Source organism: Microtus pennsylvanicus, chromosome 19 (assembly GCF_037038515.1).
Source record: "Microtus pennsylvanicus isolate mMicPen1 chromosome 19, mMicPen1.hap1, whole genome shotgun sequence".
Taxonomy (NCBI): Eukaryota; Metazoa; Chordata; class Mammalia; order Rodentia; family Cricetidae; genus Microtus; species Microtus pennsylvanicus.
Window position 1 is genome coordinate 32471346 of NC_134597.1, and position 16330 is coordinate 32487675.

The 16330-nt window shown below is 48.3% G+C and overlaps 1 protein-coding gene across 3 annotated transcripts in view; it reads left to right on the forward strand.

Annotated features, from left to right (window-relative positions):
* Tbxas1 (thromboxane A synthase 1) overlaps positions 1 to 16330 on the forward strand; it is a 164925-nt gene that overhangs the window by 105104 nt on the left and 43491 nt on the right. For all 3 annotated transcript variants that reach the window (XM_075953768.1, XM_075953765.1, XM_075953767.1), the window contains 3 exons: positions 817 to 965; positions 1816 to 1946; positions 8231 to 8545. In XM_075953768.1, the coding sequence (XP_075809883.1) occupies positions 817 to 965; positions 1816 to 1946; positions 8231 to 8545 (595 nt within the window). The remainder of the gene's footprint in view (positions 1 to 816; positions 966 to 1815; positions 1947 to 8230; positions 8546 to 16330) is intronic.

Here is a 16330-nt window from a genome sequence, read left to right on the forward strand (position 1 = left end):
AAACGGCCTTTGGGAGGGAAAGGCCTCCTATCCTGAGGTTAAATTTTCTATGGCCACTGGAAGACACAGTTCCTTTTGTTTGTCTGGAAAAGGCAATGTGTGTTTTCGGTAATAATATAAGTAGATCCTGAAAGCCTGCCCAGAGTTTTCTGCTACCCCACTCGAGTGAGAAGAACCCTTGCTTTTGTCCGCTTTGTTTCCCGCACTTTCAAAAGCTGCAAAGTCACCAGGCGTAGTGGAATACGCCTTAGTCCCAGCGCAGAGAAGGCAAAGACTAGCCAGGGTTACAGATGTCTAAACAAGGGAGGGGAACGAGGAGGGAGGGAAAGAAACCAAAACAAAAGTCTTCCAAATCTTTAGAAGGGAACGGGCAGGGAGTAATGGGCTAATTGGAGTCATTCATCAATGCCTGTTTGACAAGTGTCAATTAATTCTAAGAAGAGCTCTGCATGCATCGGGTGAAAGCCCCTAGGTTTAGGGGCTCCTATTTCCCTCTGCACAGGAAGGCCCCCTCCCCTGGAAGGTATGCACCTTGGTCTTCAACTCAGGCCTAAGGCTTGAGTCAGTGATGCCCTCACCTTCTCTCCCGTTGCTCCTTGGTAAGGCTTCCCCTCGTCCGCTGCTGCTGCAGGAAGCCTCCCTCCCACTGCCCAGCTCAACTCTGCTGGAAGTCCCTCTGTGGTGCTTAGACCAGCCGTGCAGACCATGAGGGGTGCACTCTGGGAAGGTCAATGTGGTATCTTTCAAATGCCATCCTCTCTCTCTCTCTCTCTCTCTCTCTCTCTCTCTCTCTCTCTCCCCCCCCCCCCCCCACAGGTGTTACTGCTGTTACACCACAAACGTGGTGGCCAGTGTGGCTTTCGGCACCCAGGTGGACTCCCAGAATGCTCCAGAAGACCCGTTCGTACAACACTGCCGACGTTTCTTTGCCTTCAGTATCCCCAGGCCCCTCCTGGCTTTAATCTGTGAGTGCATCCCCTACCCAGGGTCGTGAGACCAGACTCTAATACATGGAAAAGCTTGCAGGGAAGAGTCCCCCCGGCACACGCTAGGAAAGGTTCCTCAGGAGTCTCTGAGAGTTGACTTGCAAAGACCCTGTCTTCCTGGTGACTTGCCACCAACACAGGTAATCCTGGTCTCTGTAGCACCAGGACCAGAAAACTGGTGCATAGGAAGGCAAAGCCAAGACTAGAACCCCAAGTCTCTCATTTCCTATGGCTTTCTGTTTTGTTTTCTTATCGCCTCACTCGAAATCCCATCTTGATCCAGGGAACCCTGTCCTCAGGACCCAGGCTGCAATGTTGCAATACAGGGGAGCGTCCACAGCAGATGGAACCATGTCCCTGCCAACAGCTGCAGCAGCATGTCTCAAGGACAATTCCAGTAACTGCTGCGGGGGCACTGATTCCAGAGAAAGGCAAATACAAATGGCCAGAAAGTTAATAAAGTTGACGTACTTCTGCCCTCTTGTTAAATCTTGACACACTGTCGGTCCCCTATTCTGTCCCCCACCCCATCTGAGATTGGAGATAGCCATTGCTAAGTGTGAAACTGGATTTGCAAGGCCAGGTGCACATGAGGACTGACTTTATTGCACGAGCATTCAGAGAGGGCTTACCATGCGTGGGGAACGGGACACAGGGCAGAGCTCAAGTCAGCTCGAGCCCTGCTATGAGCAACGCTGAGTCTGCTGGGAAGACGGGCTCCCAAGGACACCAGTTCAAGACTGGCACTTGCTTCTTAGTAACAGGAGTCTAATAGCCCCGGCTCATTATTGCTTCCCCGTCAACGCCACTCTTGTTTTTCTCTTTCAAGTATCATTTCCATCCATAATGGTCCCATTGGCCCGGATTCTGCCCAATAAGAACCGAGATGAACTGAATGGCTTCTTTAACAAACTCATTAGGAATGTGATTGCCTTACGGGACCAGCAAGCATCAGAAGAGGTAACTATTTTAATAGGACACAGCCTGGAAACAGAATGGAGCCTAATTTGGCATCGCTCTCTCTTTTCTTTCTCCACCCTCCCAGCCCCTCACATCACAAGGGGCCGTCCTTTAATCCCGTTCTGAGCTTTCCGGGGCCAGTGGAAAGCGATAGGAAGCAGGGAAGGGAAGAACAGTAGGGAGAGGTTCCTATCAATGTGCCTATCCCTGGTTTGAACTGTAGGATGAATGCCAGCCCCTGAACTGTCTCACACCATCTAGACATTACCCCAAGCACAGGTTGCAGTAGCCCCACCCACTCCCAAATTTCATAAGTAACAGCCTCATGCAATTTTCATGAGCATAGTCTTTCTGCTGAAAAATAGCAAGATGAGGATTCATAGCATGAATAGCATAAATATTAGCAAGACGTTTGGGCAACTGTCAATCAATCTTTCAACACGAAGATTCTTGCTAGAAAATTTGTGGTTGACGCCCCTGCTCAGTTTAGCACGTTTCCCGGGTTTCCTTTTTCCCTTGCAGGCTTACCCTCTGCTTGGCACATAGCAAGGATAAGTAAATGTTGGTCGGACTTGACTCTAAGTGGAATGCCGTTGTTGGTGTGAGAGAGCATCTTTCACCATCAGGAGATGCTCCTGCCCGTGGTAGAGATGTCCATTAAGGGATTCATTGCATTAAAGACAGTTACGAAAATGAAAAAATGGGCTAAAAGGGCTTTTCCTTCACTGCCTTGAGCAAGATGGAGCTTTAAAAGGGTTTTCTCAAAGACAGTGACTCAGAGGGATTCATGAGGCCTGATGGTTAAGGCATTGGCCTAGAATAAAATCCAAGTCAATTAGTAGTTTGATGCACTTAGCAGCCTTGGGCAGCAGCCTGTCCTACTCAGCTACATGCCCTGGGGACGGTGTAGCAACTTTTCTCTGCATCGGAAAGGTGTGGGGACGTATATACAAGCTCTCAACCTCTTGGCCCACACCACCATCAGCTCCACTTGAATGCCCTTAGAGGTGGGGGAAAATGGGCCAGCTGGTCTATCTGGCCCCACTAGGAAGCAGACAGAAAAGACAGGACAACTTCATTCAAATGTGTGTTTCTGGGCTGTGAGGAAAAAGCCTAAAGGACAATAAATAAAGAACCATTTTCAAACTTCGTGATTGCTGCAAAGGGCTGTGCTATGAGAGCTTACACACACACAACCATACACACACACACAGAGACACACACAGAGATACACACAACCACACACACACACACACAACCATACACACACACACACACAGCCATACACACACAGCCATACACACAGACACAGACATACACACACAGCCATACACACACACAGCCATACACACACACAGCCATACACACACACAGCCATACACACACACAGCCATACACACACACAGCCATACACACACACAGCCATACACACAGACACAGACATACACACACAGCCATACACACACACACAGACATACACACACAGCCATACACACACACAGCCATACACACACACACAGAGACACACACAGAGATACACACAACCATACACACACACACAGACATACACACACACAGCCATACACACACACAGCCATACACACACACAGCCATACACACAGACACAGACATACACACACAGCCATACACACACACACAGCCATACACACACAGCCATACACACACACAACCATACACACACACACAGACATACACACACAGACATACACACACACAGCCATACACACACACAGCCATACACACACACAGCCATACACACAGACACAGACATACACACACACAGAGACACACACAGAGATACACACACACACACAGCCATACACACACACAGCCATACACACACACAGCCATACACACACACAGCCATATACACAGACACAGACATACACACACAGCCATACACACACACACAGACATACACACACAGCCATACACACACACAGCCATACACACACACAGCCATACACACAGAGACACACACAGCCATACACACACACACAGCCATACACACACACAGCCATACACACAAGACATACACACACACAGAGACACACACACACAGCCATACACACACACAGCCATACACACAGACACAGACATACACACACACAGAGACACACACAGAGATACACACACACACACAGCCATACACACACACAGCCATACACACAGACATACACACACAGAGACACACACAGAGATACACACACACACACACACAGCCATACACACACAGCCATACACACAGACATACACACACAGAGACACACACAGAGATACACACACACACACAGCCATACACACAGACACAGACATACACACACACAGAGACACACACAGAGATACACACACACACACAGCCATACACACACACAGCCATACACACAGACACAGACATACACACACACAGAGACACACACAGAGATACACACACACACAACCATACACACACAGACACACAGAGACACACACACAGCCATACACACACACAACCACAGACACACAGACATAAACACACACATATACACACACAGGCACACACACAGCCATACACACACACAACCACAGACACACAGACATAGACACACACATATACACATAGACACACACACACAGCACACACATAGCCATACATACACACAACCATACACACACACAGCCATACACACAGACACAGACATACACACACACAGCCATACACACACACACAGAGACACACACAAAGATACACACACACACAGCCATATACACACACAACCATACACACACACACAGCCATACACACACACACAGAGACACACACAGAGATACACACACACACAACCATACACACACAGACACACAGAGACACACACACAGCCATACACACACACAACCACAGACACACAGACATAAACACACACATATACACACACAGGCACACACACAGCCATACACACACACAACCACAGACACACACATATACACATAGACACACACACACAGCACACACATAGCCATACATACACACAGACACAGACACATACACACACAGTCACACACACACACTGCCACACACATACAGCACACACACAACCACACAAAGACACACAGCCATACATACACACAGCATACACACAGACACACACATGCCACACACACACCACACACACAGTCACACACACACACTGCCACACACACACACAGACATACACACAGAGCCATACACACACAGACACACAAGGGCACACACACAGACACACAAAGACACACACACCACACACACACCACACACTGCCACACACACAGACACACATAGCCCACACACACAGTCACACATAGCCACATGCAGACACACAAAGACACACACACACACTGACACACACACACAGTCACACATAGCCACATGCACCCACACACATGCCCTTGCACGCAAGCCTGAAACCTACTGGCTGTAGAACCAGGCTGAAAATTCAGAAACCGTGGCACTGAGTGACTAAGAGGTGAGAGTTATTAAAGAGCCAATTACTGCGATTGCCTCAAGCTTTTCCTTCCATAAACTTTACAGCTATTTGTTTCAAACAATGAGTTGATCTGAGAAAAACCTCCCAACCACAAATCCAGGGCTGCCCGTGTCAAGACAGAGCTATACAGTTACTAAGAAAACTCACTTAGAACCCATCTGAACTCTGTATACATTCCATCAAACAGATGTGTGTTTGCACAGCGAAAATGCCGCACAGATGTTAAAAGGTAAATATTTTTCTAAGCTCTAGCCGATGGGCGGATTAGACACCTACATCTATCAGGGCATGTATTTTTCTTGGATATAACCGTAAACCAGCCCTGTTTCCATCCTAAATGGGCAGCTTTCGCATGGCCTCCGTGCCGCTCTGGGAGTGGAAGAATCCCATCTGCACTAATGTTCCTCTCTAGCTCGTGGGCCCTGGAGAGAGGCCCTTTCCCCTGGCCTCATCAGCTGGCAGTTAAGACAGATTTCTGCAAGACTTCACCAGCCCTTTTTGCAGTCTGGCTGGGCTTGGATAAGAGGGGGAAACGCCAGCTACCATGCTGCTTCTAGAGAAAGACATGGTGTGGCTATGGCGGTGAGCTGCCCTGCCGTCACTCGGGTTCCGCCCAAGAAAAGCGACAGCCAAGCCGCAGGGACTAGGAACACACTTGGTTTCTCTGGTCGCATCCAGGCACCCAGGGAGCCTCGGGTGTCATGTTCCCCTGTGCCATCTTATTCTGCCCCCTGTGACATGCAGGACCACAACAGCCACCCGGATGTTGGCCAATAACAGGACAGCAAAATGAGCAGGGTCAGGGAACAGTGAGGAAGCCCAGGCTTAGCCATTTCCTCTGCTATTAAAGTGGGAACAGCCTGGTGGGAAGTGGAGACCTTGCCTCCTTGGCCTCAATGTGTGTTCACCTTTAGTGGTGAGCCCTGCCAGGCTCCCAGCAGACACCTTTGATGGTCCCTACCTGTTCATCAGCAAAGGCTTTCCTGCCCCAACAGCAGCTGAACAGTTGAAAACAAACCCACTGCTCCCATCCCTGAGGGCATCTGTTGCCTTACATTCTGTTTTGAAGAAGATTCTATTGTGTGTTTAATATGTGCTCAGCATAACACTTGGCCCAGGTGGGGGAAAGGGGAGGGTCTCACCCTGGGGTTGCTTTGCATCTCACGGAGCAGAAAAAGTAGCCACACGTGAAATGCCAACAAAGTTAAAAGGTGGAATTACATGCCGAGGTGTGGGGCATAGATTATTCATGCAACAGGGGTTCAGAAGCCAATGAGTTGAGAAAACGCCACACAACTAGGGAAGTCCTTTGAAATTATAATATTTTCCTGTTGGAAGTTTTGATACTCTCCTCTTGCTGTTTTAATCCCATAAACCAGAAAGGAGCAACATCCTGGTTGTTATTCATTATTTAAAAAAAAAAAAAGGCCATTTTGAAGAAAGGACGTGCTGGGAACACCCTTCGTGAATGCCAAAGCAGTGGGCAAACACTCCGTGGTCAGAATTAGTGGTGGTCAAAATGTAAAGGATATGCAAATTACTGATAAAGAAGGTGGGGAAAATGATAAGGAGCCTTTTACCACTCAAAGGAGATTAAGGATTACTGGAGAGAAAAAAAAGGATCACATAGGAAGCAGGCTGCCAAGTCTGGGGACTTTGAAGACAAGCTGGCTCCCTGCTACATGCCGCCATCTTGTCCTGTTGACTGTCTACTGTAGGAGAAAACTTATAGCCGTCCACTATGTCCTTGCATGGTAAACCGTAGACATGTGCTCTGATTTAAATCTATCAGGTGTTTTCTCACTGGAAATTCAGCCAGTAGTACAAACTGTAGAATGTGCTAATCAGAACTAAAAGACCTTGGCTTTCCCACCTCCTTTTGCTCTAGGGATCAGACGTGGCCGATGTTACTACACATGAAAGATGCACATACTTCTCTAGATTGTACACTTACTGTTTTTAGGGAATGAGATCCCACTGTATCTGCTGCTCCAAAATTTGCTTTATTTTAAGCATACTTGGGGGTGGGGTAGGAATCAGCCTGGCTGAAATGGCCTCATCCCGAATAGGCAAAGGGAGCCTGAGACATAAACACAACAGAATACTATTTGACCTTATAAAAGCATGGGATCTATTGGTTTTCAGCTACATGGATAGAAACGGGAGGACGTTATGTTAAGTGCAAGAAGCCAGGAACAGAAAAACAAACACAGAATGCTTGTTGAGCCTGTGGGATCTGAAAATCTGATCTCAGAAATAGAAAATGATTGTCACTGGAGGCTGGGGAGGAGAGGGAGGGAAAGGAGGTGGTTGGGTACCCAAACCCTGATGAGTAAGAGGACCAAGTTCTGGTGTTCTCCAGCTCAGCAGGGAAACTACATTCATGGCTAGGTGTGGCTGTTCTGTAACAACTCCAAAAGGAGAGTTTGGAGATTCCAGACCTACACAGCACATACATGATATGGAAAGACTGCTCTCGCCATCACACACTGCGTATGTTAAATTGTCCCACAGTTGCTCCGTAAGTCTATACAATGGCAAAGAGGACAATAGCCTCATCTTCCACTGGAGAATCGATCTGTCCCTCGCTGCTGTCCTGAGGGTCATTCTGGTGACCACCAGGCTCTCACCGTCTCAGATAACCCAGTGACAAGAACCTGCTCCTCCCGAGCTGTTCAGAAACTCCACCCAGGAGTCTCCTCCCTGGTCCTCCAGCCTCATTCCGTGATTCTAATGTGCCTTTTCCTCTCCTGTCCTCAGAGGCGGAGAGACTTCCTGCAGATGGCGCTGGATGCCCGGCACTCCACACACTCTGTGGGCGTGGAAGACTTTGACATGGTCACAGAAGCCCTGTCCTCTGCCAAGTGCACAGTGGACCCTCCCCAAAGAAGCTGCCCTACATCCATGTCTAAGCCTTTAACCACAGATGAAATTGTGGGCCAGGCCTTCCTCTTCCTCATCGCTGGCCATGAGATCATCACTAACACACTTTCCTTCGTCACCTACCTGCTGGCAACCCACCCTGACTGCCAGGAGAGGCTTCTGAAAGAGGTGGACCTCTTCATGGAGAAGCACGTGAGTACAGCGGGGTCCGAGGGTCCGTGCACATCCACACAACTGTGGATTCGGTGAAATGTCGCCTTAATGACTTGTTAAAATCATGTTCTAAGTTTGTAAGATAAAATAAGGTCACACGCACCTTCGCCATCTCTCTGGGCTAGCAAGTAAAATGGGGTGTTCAGACGGAAGTAAAGAGCCCGTGAGACTGGCTCCAGGGACCTGCAGAGACCCAGGAAGGAATGGGGGGTCAAAGGGCAGCCATAGGGAAGGAGTCTGGTTAAGGCATGTTTTGACTGTGAGCCGCTTCCTGAGGAAGACAAGAGAGGGGAGTCGGCAAAGGGAGCCACGTCTGGAGAGGGCTGTATCCAAAGGCAGGCATAGGCAAGGGACGCCAGATGAGGCAGGAAGGAGATGGCAGAGGAGGAGGCACAATCCAGACAAGAAGACAGGATGGGGCTGGGAGCCCCAAGCACAGGTGGAGTCTGGGGTGTCCTTGGAGATGAGGCCCCTCTGTAGTAGATGGCAGCAACCTTTCCTGGGTGTTGGGCTGGGCTGCTTCCTCACCTCATGGTTTTCTCGGGATGCTGCTGTGTGCATTGCCTTGAATCACTTTAAAAGTCCGAACTTTAACTAAGGAAATCCCCACAATGGAGTCTTGTCCCTTACACCCTGATGCCATTAGCTAACATTCACAAGTTTGGGGTGTAGCTTATTCTGCTATTGGAAGTGTTAGGATCCAGAAACTATTTCCTAGACAAGTCTTCTTTGTCCTACCGGGGAAGTGGGGGCAAACTTAGTCTTTCTTTTCCAAGCCACTTAATAAATCTTTGGAACCTAAATAACTGCTACTAATTGCCCCAGGATTTAACTCCATGTGAGCCTGTGTGGTCAACTTCAAGTTCTTTGATGTTATGATAACTGACGAGCCGGGTCTCCCCAGCACCCTGCTTATGCATATTGATCCTTGGAGCCTAAATGCATGAGTTTGTATTTCTCCTTAATACTGTTTCATTCAGTCAAAATAATTTTAAATCCTGATTCCACCGTCTGTCATATTAGCGTTTCCTCCAGTTCTTGTCATCTGAGACTTGCTAACCGTGTCTCCCATGTCATCCAAGTCACTGATTAAAGTGTTGAACAGGACAGGGCTTCCTCCGGACTGACATTGATCCATTAATCAATATTCTTCAAGCATGGAGTCTAAGCAAGCCATGAATCCAGATAACCCTACCACCTGGCTCTGTCTGCTTTATAGGGAGTTATGGAGTGTTTGGTTCCCGTTGAGTGGCGGGGAGAAGAGAGGTCAGAGATGATGGGGTACATTACAGTGTGTGTGTGTATGTCTTATGACATGTTTAGTACCAGGTAACAAAACTCTGAGTCAAACTGATTTCTAGCAAAACAAACATTTGTATTTGTGGGTATGTAACTTTGCTCTGTTCAGGAGTGAATGAGACTTTAGGAAAATATTTAGCAAAGCCTCAAAGACACCCTCAGGCCTTAGTTTTTCTGACCTCAGTTTTGGCTGTTTCTTCCTGTTAGCCCCATGTTTGACCACACTGTCCTTGGGAAGCCATAGGAAGCCTGCCCAGAGTGCCTGGGACCACATGTTTCCTCAATCCTCGTCTCCAAAGAGGATCTGTGACTGCAAATTCCCAGTGAAAGTCGTGAAGGTCGCTTCAACAAGAATGCTGAGGTCACTGTCCACCCATGGGCCAATTATTATAGTCAGGGCATTGGGACACAAATATGCTTAGAAAACTGACTCTAGCCCCAAGATCAAGTGTGCGGTGTCCCATGGCTGGGGACTGGGGAAGATGCCTTCCTGAGGAAGGTGGCAGAGGGAAGTTCAGCCCGTAGTCTCAAGCCAAAAGGCACATTAAAAGAAGTGGACACAGAAGTATCTGAAGGGCGCCCTGTGATGGGATACATATGAGAGAGGCCTGGGGAAGGCGCAAATGCTCCAAGAGGTGGGGTGATTTTCTTCACCGTGGGGAGGATTAATAGCCAAGAGTCTACTAAGCAATAGCCCTTCCAAATGACACCTTCCAGGATCACATAAGCTGTGCATAATTCTAGACTGTTGCGATATAGACAGTAGCAAGGCCCTGGGAGCCTGCCAGGTTCATCAGCTACAACCTACATTAGGTCTGGGTAGGGAGCTGTGGACATAGCCAGGCTCCCACGCAAAACCCGGTGACATTGCCCTCACCTCTACCCTGACCTCAAGAAAGGTGATGCCAAATCACCAGACCTCTGAGCCTAAAAGGACACCTCCCATGGGGCTGTGCTCAGTGTGAGACCCATGGGCACACAAACTGATTGCACCAGGTACAGGTCTTCCATCCTCTGAGAAGATGATGTGAATTGCAGACTCCGGGGCCCTGAGCAGAGAAGTTCTGATTTTGCTACAGGCTGGGAGGGGACTGCATCATTGACCACCAGTCCCACAGGTGCTGATGCACTTGGTGTCTGGTTCATTTTGAGACTGCAGCATCAGACATTGACACCTAGAACCATCTCCCAAGAAAATATGCTCTATTTACCTATGCAAGTCCTGAGGGTCATTTTCTTCCTCTGGCCAATATTTGGGGTCATTTTTAATGCCACCAAGTTGGGTTTTTTTAAACAGTAAGCAAGATAATTGGAGAACACACTGCCCTGTGCAGCCTCGCTCACAGCACCCACTCGGTGAATACTTGTAGGTTTTTTTTTTCTTTTTTCCTTTCTTTCTTTTCTTTTCTTTTCTTTTCTTTTCTTTCTTCTTTCTTTCTTTCTACTATCCCCAGAACTCTGTAATATAGGCCATCTGTCAGGACATGAAAATGCAGATTAGCTGTTCACACATTAAGTATTTTCCTGAAAATATTCCTGAAAATTTGCATGTAAAGTATGATTTGTTATAACTTTCCTGCTGGTTTCCACTCAACTGATATCTCCTGAGTGCCAGTTAGTGCCGACTTCTGTGTCTGCAGGCCTTTCCTGTTCACAGGGGGCTCTAGAAGGCAGAACCCCTTGGGTGACCTGTCATTCAAGTGGCTAGATGCTGGCTCTTGTCCCTTCCCCCAGCACCTTCTCTCCTCCTGTAACGCCTTTTGGGGATGTAGTGAGAGCCACTACCCTCATCTACGATTGAAAAAAAAAAACCCTGTGTTGTCTGGGACACTGCTTCTTGCAATGGTAGAAAATGTCAACCAATGGGCAGTCGAGGAGGTTCAACTGGTAAAGCCACCTCCTGCCAGTTTGATGAACTGGCCCAATCCTCCTCCGCCAAGCTATACTATAGGATGAGAAAAACAGACCTCACACGACCACCGGACAGCCACACTCTAGCGGTGGCACCTCTAATCCCCCTTCCCCCGCCGCACACAATAAATAAATATAAACAACAACAATTAAAGCAGGTAGACCCCAGGGCACAGCATCTCCAGAGACTGCAAGTGTTCCAACCCTGTGCCCAGTTGCTCTGTCTCTTGGTTTCAGTGCCTTCGGGCACACTCGTCATTCGGTCTCTCCCCTCGCTTCAGGATAGCTGTGTCACCTGGATTTTGAACAGTGAATTAAATGAGGTCCATGAGGAGGTTTTGTGCTTTCTCCCTTATTACTTTAAATGTACTCTTCAGTTTTTCCTCGCATGTGTGTCGTATGTGAATGCACGTATGCGTTCACACGCGTATGAAGGCCCAAGATTGGCCCTGGGAGCCTCCATTGCTCTCCATCTTATTCAGTGAGGCAGTGTCTCGCAGTTGAACCCAGAGTTTCTGTATGGCTAGTCTGTCTAGCGAGTTTGCTCTGAGGATTCCCCATCTCCACCTTCTGAGTGCTGGAATCATGGGTGAGCTGCTACGCCCATGCCGCCTTCCATGGGATCTAGGATCTGGACTTGGCTCTTCACACCTCTGCAATGAGCTGCCACACCTTGCTTGCATGTAGAGGTTAGGGAGCCAGCGGCACACAGGTCCCTTGCTTGTACAGTAGGTACTTTACTGGCTGGGCCATCTCCCCAGAGTTTAAGTATGAGGGTTCCTGGAACTATGAGGTATTAAGTACCCATCCCTAGTCTGCTGAGTCTTGATCCAGTGAGCTAGCACTAAATCCTTCTAGCACTGAGCTGCATCTGCACAGCTCTGACCTGATGAAAGGAAGACAGGGGCAGAGGAAAGCAGGAACAAGGCCAGCATGGAGAAGCACAGCTCTCCTGATGAAACGCTCACACAGAAGCCCGTTGCTTCTCAGGGACAGGTCCCTCAAGCAGCCGCTGGCAATGAGAACACGAGGACCTGATTTGTCTTAGGCCCGGATCACCTGTCCATGTCTGCAGTTAAAGAAGGTGGGTCTCACCCCTTCCTCTAACCTTTCAGTGGGGGAAGGGTAGATCCTGGGTGTGGGGTGAATGACTTTTGGGTAGCCAAAAAAAAAGCCTGTTCAGCATTGGGCATAGAATCCGTGGTCCCCCAAACCCACAAATCCAAAGCTGCAGGATCTCCACGACACAAATCAACAATAGGATGTCCAAGAGACGTCCCAGTGAGGGCCCAGTATCAAGGGTGTAGTAGAAGCCAGAGGCCTTGAACCAGACCAATGACTCATTGCAATGAACACTTAGAAGTAAAGCTGTATTGACTAAAGGCCACACGACAGCTTCCACGCCAAGATTTGCTTTACTTGGTTTTTTGTTTGTTTTGTCTTACCTTTAAATTTTGGGGTTTGGGGGGGGCAGGAGGGCAGGGGCAGAGGGCGGAAGCAAGGGGATGAGGGGATGAGTGACAGCAGGATACATGATGTGAAATCCACAAAAACCGATAAAAAAAATTGTTTTTGTTTTTTTAAAAAAGGATCCATGGTCCCCCAAATAAGCAGTTCCCTCTTTCAGTCTCCTTCCCTCAGAACTTCTCAGAGCAGAGTCAGGAACCGGGACAGTGGGTCCAGCAGTGCCCAGGCCACCTAGTTCCGTGCATCTCTTCTAAATGATGTGGCTGCTACTTGTGACTTCCTCGGGGGCACCTGATGCTTCCAACTGCTCACAGTGGAGCCCAGGCTGCCAGCTGCCATGTGCACACTTTACCAATCTAGAAGAGACTTATCAGCCATGAAAGTCAAGAGTTCAAAGCTTCACTGTTAGCGAAAACAACTTAACTCATGCGCTGCCCCCTTCCCGCCCTCAGCTCCCACCCCCATTGTTGGGGAATCAGCCCTGCTTCTGCCTAACAATGCTCTGTTCCTTGCTCCTGACTCTGACCCATTGGGCCTCAGCTGCCTCTCTTCTTACAGGGACCGGGTTTCTGTTCCAGTGTAAATCTGCCCAATAGCTCGTGTCTCCAGCCTTCTTTCTAGACACACATATTTTCTTCCAACTCATCTGTCTTGAGAATTTTGCTCAGCCTCTCTTCCTTTTGCTTAGAGCCTTCTCTCAGTCTGTTGCTATAATAAAAGACTTGAGAATAGACAAGATTTTAAAAAAAACCAAGTAGCAGAAAATCTCACTATCACTCTGGAGGTTATTGTACCAGAGTCTGCTGGCGGGGGGCAAGGGCCTTCTTGTTGCTTCGTGATATAGCAGAGAGTGTTACATGCTGAGACAGCATGCATGCTAGCTTGGTCTCTGCTTCTTTATTTTTGTTTTTGTGTATGTCTGTCTACATGTATACACACATGTGCACACATATGTACACACACCTATGGAGGCCAAAAGTCCATGTTTCGTGTCTCCCTCCACTCTCAGCTTTATTTTTTCTACACGGAGTCTTTCATTGAACTTAGAGGTCAGTGCAGCTAAACTGAGCAGCGAGTCTTGGGGACCCACCTGTCTCTGCTTTCCCACTCCGGGATGATATGTATGTGCCACTGACCCCAGCTTTTTATGTGCATGCCAGGCATCCACACCAGACCCCCACACTAGCATGACAAGTGCTTTACCAAATGAACCACGTCCGAGCTCCTCTGCTTCTTGCGTCATAAACAACTCGTACCATTTTAGGCTCGCTGCCCTCATGACTTCATTTAATCCTAATTTCTCAAAGGCTCTACCTTCCAATACCGGTGACATAGAAGATGAGAGACCAAATCCCAAGACATGGATTCTGGGAGCTGAACCACCACGTTGCCCTTTTCGAATCACTGGGCCTTGTGGAGAACTCGTCTCCCCCACCCACGTTGTCTTGGTCAGTCTGAAGAGGAGGTACACTCATTCACTAGTAACAGAGGACCAGGGGGAGGCTTCCCCCATCTGCACAGCTTAGGAGACTGCAGAAAGCACTTCAGGATTCTAAACAGGCCTTCGCCGTGAGGCTGTGCCATTGTTCACCCCAATGTGTAATTTTTAAAGGGTGAGAGAGAAAATACAACTCGTTCCTTTTCGACTGTTTTGCTATAGCTTTAGCACTTCATGTTGAGATTATTGACTTTTGATCCGGCTAAACCGTTCTCCTTCCTCCTCTTCGGTGCTAGATGATGCCAGCCAAAATTTATGAGCCGTTTTCCTTCTCCTTAATTGTTGATATAAATCTGCTCTGCAGAACCCAGTTATAAATTTATCACAAACTGGATGACAGTGATATACAGCCCCTGCTCAGGGTAGTCTGAACACTGCCATGACTTAGAAGGACGATCAACTCCCTGGAACTCTCCAGCAGCACTTTGTCACATTATAAAGATCTAATTAAAACACATCTTCCTCTTCCTATTTCTCTTAAGGATCAAAGAACATCCCATGCTGGTTTTTTCAGCTGATTAGCTCACGCTGCTTAATGTGAGCAAAGTTGGGGGTTTGCTCCTTGAAGCAGCCAGAGGATCTCAAAGAGCCAAACATACCCCCATGGTTACAAAAATAAAATATCTGTTAGCCACCAACAGCTATTTCATACATACACGTGTCCTTTTGTCACAGGGGGGAGCCCTAGGTTGAAAACTATTTAGACGGACTAACATAAATTTGCCCTCACTTTGGAGGAAAAAAGGTCTCCCAGCTAGAATTGCATCCAGGGTCATGCAGGAAGAAAGATGGAGCTGAAACTGGGCATGTGGCTCTCGGTCAGCGGGGGTTCCTCCCCTTGTCCAAGTCTGCTGGAATGCTGAAAGAGCATGGGCGCTCACTGTCAGCTCCATAGCAAGCCACGCAGTCCCCACGGCTCCTGAGAATCCCTGCTTCTCTTCGGATCTCTCAACAGTGCATCTGAACATAAAGCAGCCATGTAGAAAAGAAGAAATCAGAACACCTTAAAACCCTAGCATAAAAGCAAGAACCAACGTGGGGGTGGTGTGAAGCAGGCTCAGGCCATAGCACTCCCCAGAGGCTAACGTGTCTCTGGGGAGATGGCTCAGTTAGGAAAATGCCTGTCAAGTCAGCATGAGGGCCTAAGTTTGGATCCCCAGCACCCATGCAAAAATGTAGGTAGGGTAGTGTGTGTCTATAGTCCTAGCACTGGGGAGGCAAAGACAAGAGACTCTGTGGACCCGTTGGCTGGCTAGTCTTGCCCAGTTGGTTAGCTCAAGGTTTATTAGAGACCCTGTCTCAAAAAACAAGACAGAACTGGTGTGGCGGCGCACACCTTGAATGCAGCACTCAGGAGGCAGAGGGAGGCGGATCTCTGTGAGTTCGAGACCAGCCTGGTCTACATGATGAGTTCCAGGCCAGTCAAGAAAGAAAATAAAATAGAAAGCAACCGGCTGGCACAAATGTCAATCTCTGGCTTCTAAACACACACACACACACACGCACACACACACACACCAATAAGCACACAAATTTAACATGCATAGGAACCGTGGGGCTAAACTGCAGATTCCCATTGGACTGAACCT